The sequence below is a fragment of the Pteropus vampyrus genome, unplaced genomic scaffold (assembly GCF_000151845.1).
Source record: "Pteropus vampyrus isolate Shadow unplaced genomic scaffold, Pvam_2.0 Scaffold296, whole genome shotgun sequence".
In the NCBI taxonomy this organism is placed as follows: domain Eukaryota; kingdom Metazoa; phylum Chordata; class Mammalia; order Chiroptera; family Pteropodidae; genus Pteropus; species Pteropus vampyrus.
In genome coordinates, this window is record NW_011889077.1 from 525,849 (window position 1) to 530,911 (window position 5,063).

The window sequence follows — 5,063 nt, forward strand, 5'->3', positions numbered from 1 at the left end:
AGCCGAGGGCCCTGCGGGGACACTGGAGGGACCAGCCCTGGGCAGGAGGGGACAGGTGGACCCGGCGGAACTGAGAAGCAGAGTCCAGCACCTCCCCCAGAGGCCTAGGCAGGTGACCTGCCTCCCTGGGCGTCTCTCCTCAAATGTGATAAGGAGGACATTCCACCCATCAGGCCCGGGGACCTCGTGATGGACGAGCAGGAGCTGCTGTCTCTCTCACACACACAAATGCACACTCACATGCTCGTACACACAAACTCGTATACACACACGTACTCACACGCCCACACATACACATACACACGCTCACACACACATACACTCACACATATACATACACACACGCCCACATGCAAGAATGTCCATACACACAAACATACATGCACACTCACACACGCAAACACACATACATATACACATGTGTACACATATGCATGCACACGCTCACACGCACATACATGCACACTCACATGCTCACACACACAAGCTCACGTACACACACAAACACACATATGCACGTACTCACACACCTGCACACATACACACACACTCACACACACGTACACGCACACTCACATGCTCATAAGCACACACAAACTCACACCCGCACACATACACACACACTCACACACACGTACACACACACTCACATGCTCATAAACACACACAAACACATACACACACTTAGACACACTCAGACATGCAAACATACATACACATACACACATACTCAATGCTCACACACAAACATACACACATACACTCACACATGCTCACATACACACACTCACACAAACACAAATACATATACACATATACACATACTCACATGCCCACACACACACATACACACATGCTCACACACACACTCACACATGCTCACATACACACACTCACACAAACACAAATACATATACACATATACACATACTCACATGCCCACACACACACATACACACATGCTCACACACACACTCACACATGCTCACATATATGCATGCATACCGCACACATGCTCACATGCAAAAACATCCATATACACAAACATGCATACACACACTCACACATACAAACATACAAACACAGAAACATATACACACATACACATGCATGCACGCACACGCTCACACGCATGCATGCACATGCTCACACAAACACACATACACACACATGTTCACGCATGCAAATACACATACACACCCACACATACATACACACACGCTCACACACATGCATACACTCACACATGCTCACACACAAGCACATCCATACATGCATTCACATAAACACATACATACACACACTCACACACAGAAACATATATATACACACACTCACACGCACACTGAAGGCACACACACGTGCCCTCCGGCTGGGCACCGACACAGGGAGCTCTGAGCTCCACAGGGACATGCCTGTGGCAGCTCGAGCCAATATCCATGCAGCCCCTCCCTGCTTTCCCGAGGACCCTGCCTGCAGCACACACCTGCCTGCCCACGGTGCTCCGGCCAGGCCCCAGTGAAGTGCCCTCTCCCTGCCCCGTGCTGCTCCTGGGACTTGCCAGGCGGGGCCCAAGGCTTAAACGGGCCAGCCCAGTGGCATCGCATCAAGGCAGAACCCAAGCCCTTCCTCATCTGCCCCCGTGGTGCCCCTCGAGGGGTGGGGGCTCCCAGTGGCTGTCCTGCCCCTCTGCTTGTCCACACTCACTGGACTGACCGGGAACAGGGCGGCAGAGCTGCTCTACCCCCCAGGCCAGCAACATCTGCTCTGGGCAGGAAAGGTGGGCGGCCCCCTGGGGGTTGGCCATGCCTGGACGAGACCTGCACCAAGACTCCGGGCACTGGGGTCCAGGCCAGCCTGCCCCCTGCTCCCGCTGACCCATTCGTGGCTCGTGATGATGACTAGCCACTTGAATAAGCTGGGTGTCAGCTGGCAGCCTGGGGTGAACAGGTGACAGGCGCCCACACCACCATCCCAGCTCCATGGTAAAAAAAGGATCTCCCCAGAGAGACGTGGTTCAAAGACCCCCGCTCCCATCAAGGTGGCCCCGCTCAGGAAATGGGAGGGAGACCCCGGCCTTGGTCACTGGGAGGCTCAGAGCAGCAATGAAGTGGAAGCCAGGACAGGAGCGGAGAGGCCACTCGGATGCTGTGCCATGTCTTTCCCAAGTGTCCTCTCCTCCCTTACAGCCTTAACTGGACCAGAGAGTGGACCTCTCGGGGGCCATCACAACTCCACGACCCCATGACAGCCAGATGACACGGCAGCCTGGAGCCGGGCCCATGTGTCTGTGTCTGCATCCGTGTGTGCGTCTGTATCTCTCCGTCTTGTGCGCACACACGCGTGCTCACAGGCAGGAAGGGACCACCGCGGCCTTACCAGCTGGATGATGTTAGAGACGCTGAGCCAGTTGGCGGGCTTGATGTTCTCGCCTCCTTCCACGAGGCCCTCGTAGCCCTGGAACCAAGGAGCACGGGCATGAGACGCACCCACGGCAGCTGGACAGCACCGCGTCTGTGCGCAGGCACTGGGGACCTGGCCAAGACCCCATCTGGCAGAAAGCAGGCCCCCCACCCCAGGGCCTCGGGCGATGAAGCTGGGGTCAGCCAGTGGTCACGGACTGTCCAGGGAGAGGCCAGGATGCCCAGCTGGACCTTCCAGAACACCTGTGCAAGGCTGGCGAGACTGTTTGTTACTGAATGTAACTCACATGGCAAAGTGCTCCTGTCACAGGTGGCCACTTGCTGAGTGTTCGAAATCATGCCCAGGTCACTGGGCCCAGACCACGAACAGAAACCCAGCTCTCAGCAGCCCTCTGCCCCACGGGGCCGTCCCCTCCCCGGGAACCCGCTTAGACGCAGAAATGGCAGCTCAGTGTCTGCTCGTTGCCCTTCACCCAGCCTGGTGTCTGCGAGGCCCCAGGTCACGTGTGCAGCCGGGTGTGGGCTCGCTGCTGTGCCACAGTCCACTGTGCACCCCCCTCCCCAGTTCATGATCCTCCACTGACGACAAATGCGTGGGAGGTCTCCAGTTTGGGACCATCAGAAACAGGGGGGCTGAGAAGGCACATGGGGTTCCTGAGTGCTGGGGGCGTGAGTGGCCATCGGTGCCACGGCCACGTGGCCCAGCTTCCAGGCACTCCGGCCCACGGCGCCGGGCTGCGCCGGTCCTCGTCCCAGGGGACACGTGTCGGCCCCTGCAGGTGGCTGTATCTTGAATCCCCTGATGACCACATGCTGCTTGCCTATGACATAAGTCACCAGTGGTCTGGACTGCGTCTGTGAGAAGCACCTGGTCAGGTGCCCTGACTGTTCCATCACGTGGCCACCCTTCCCTATTAGCAGCTCTGTACATGGTCTGGGAAGGACAGGGGCATTTTGTGACTGGTGGCGGCACCGCCACGCCCCTCCGTGTAGCCCTCCGTCCTCCGGTGAAGCAGGGGATGAGCCACCGCTTCCGCCTGCGCACTACTCCCCCGCCTCCTCCCCTCGGGCTGTCCCCAGCCTCGTCCTTCTGTCGCCCAGGCCTGTGGCCCCTGGAGGTGGGTGGGGCAAGCGCTCCCACCCCTGGGGTGGAGGGCAGTGAGGCCCAGGGAGGACGGTTCCGGCTCAGGGCATGGCAGGTCCCTGCAGCCCATCCGCCAGGCCAGGCGGGAGGAGCAGGCGCCATCCTGCAGGGACTAGAACGGGGAGGTTCTCAGGGTCCCAGGAGGGCTGAGGCCCCAGTCTGGGGACCACGGAGCTCCCTTCAACAACTTACACCAGGCCGTGTCCCTCCCCCTTCCTGGTCTGGTCAAGAATTTGGCCACGAGGACACGAGCCTGCCTGACCGCCACCATCACTGCACAGAAAAGCAGGAAAATAGCCTGCAAACCACAGCAGGCACTGCCCAGAGCGAGCAGCTGTAAAATGGCCGACCTCAGGCTGTGGAAAGCTAGGATCGGGCACAGAGCCCAGGCACGGTGCCCGCCTGGCCCCTGCCCTACTGCAGGCCCCAGGGCCCCTGACCGGGCTGGTCAGCAGCTCGAGTCAGCCTCACAGACACGACTCTCCTCTCCTAGCCTTGGAACCTTCTAGAACGTCTGCCCACGCTGCGTCACCTCTCCCCACTCACCCCTTTGCCCTCCTCCGTCCTAGGCCAGGCCCCCAGGCGGGCCCAGGACTGGCCTGGGCAGGCGCCCCGCTGGCACTCTCCCCGTGCCGGCCGAGCCCTCAGGTCCAGTTCGGGCTCCTGGGGGAATGGACACTGTTCCTTCCCAGTCGGCTAAGAAAAGTGCTCGATGCACACCGAGGTTTCAGCTCCTGTGCCCTAGACAAGGACCTGGCCTACCCACCCCACGGAAGAAGAAACGGAGGGTCGGAGGCGTCACATCTGGACTCCCTCACATCTGGACTCCCTCAGGCAGGCCTCGGACCCACCCCGCCCTATCTGGAGGCCCTTGAACACTCCCTGGAGACTCTCACCCTGTCCTCCAGAAGGTTCTAGAGCAGTATCAGGGCGTGGGCCCACCCTGCCCTTCAGCTGTGAGACCTGCCCCCAGGACCCCTGGGGCTCGGCTGAGGGTCAGAGCCCCAGGAGGGGCCTACAAACTGCTGCTCCGTGTTCCTGCAGCCAAGGCCTGGGTGTGGCCAGCCGGACCTGGGGCCAGGGCAAGGGACAGGGACAGCCCACGGGAGAGGAGGGGCACACTGGGGAGGGCGGAGAGGCTGAGGTTCGCTACTTTCTGCCTCAAAAGTGAAAACAAAGTAACAGCAGCCAGAAACCAGAAGACAGAGGAGGAATCCCACGTGGTGTGTGCACGAGTGTGTGTGCGTGCGTGTGTGTGTGAGCGTGCACGTGTGTGTGAGTGTCCGTGTGTGAGCGTGTGTGTGTGAGAGCGTGTGTGCACGCATGCGTGTGTGTGAGTGTGTGTGCGCGCGAGTGTTCGTGCACACGCGTGTGAGTGTGTGTGCGCAAGTGTGTGTGCGTGTGTGAGTGTGTGTGCGTGCGCGAGTGTGTGTGCGAGTGAGTGTGTGTGCGCACGCGTGTGTGTACGCGAGTGTGTGTGCGTGTGCGAGTGTGTG

The 5,063-nt window shown here is 59.5% G+C and overlaps 1 protein-coding gene across 1 annotated transcript in view; it reads right to left on the bottom strand.

The window, feature by feature from the left end:
- The window catches only part of PFKL (phosphofructokinase, liver type), a gene marked incomplete at its 5' end in the record, with an annotated part of 22,755 nt that extends 20,142 nt beyond the window's left edge, over positions 1–2,613 (bottom strand). The window contains 1 exon segment of the mRNA XM_023521132.1: positions 2,380–2,613. Coding sequence (XP_023376900.1) covers positions 2,380–2,613 — 234 coding nt within the window.
- Positions 2,614–5,063: the final 2,450 nt, after the last annotated feature.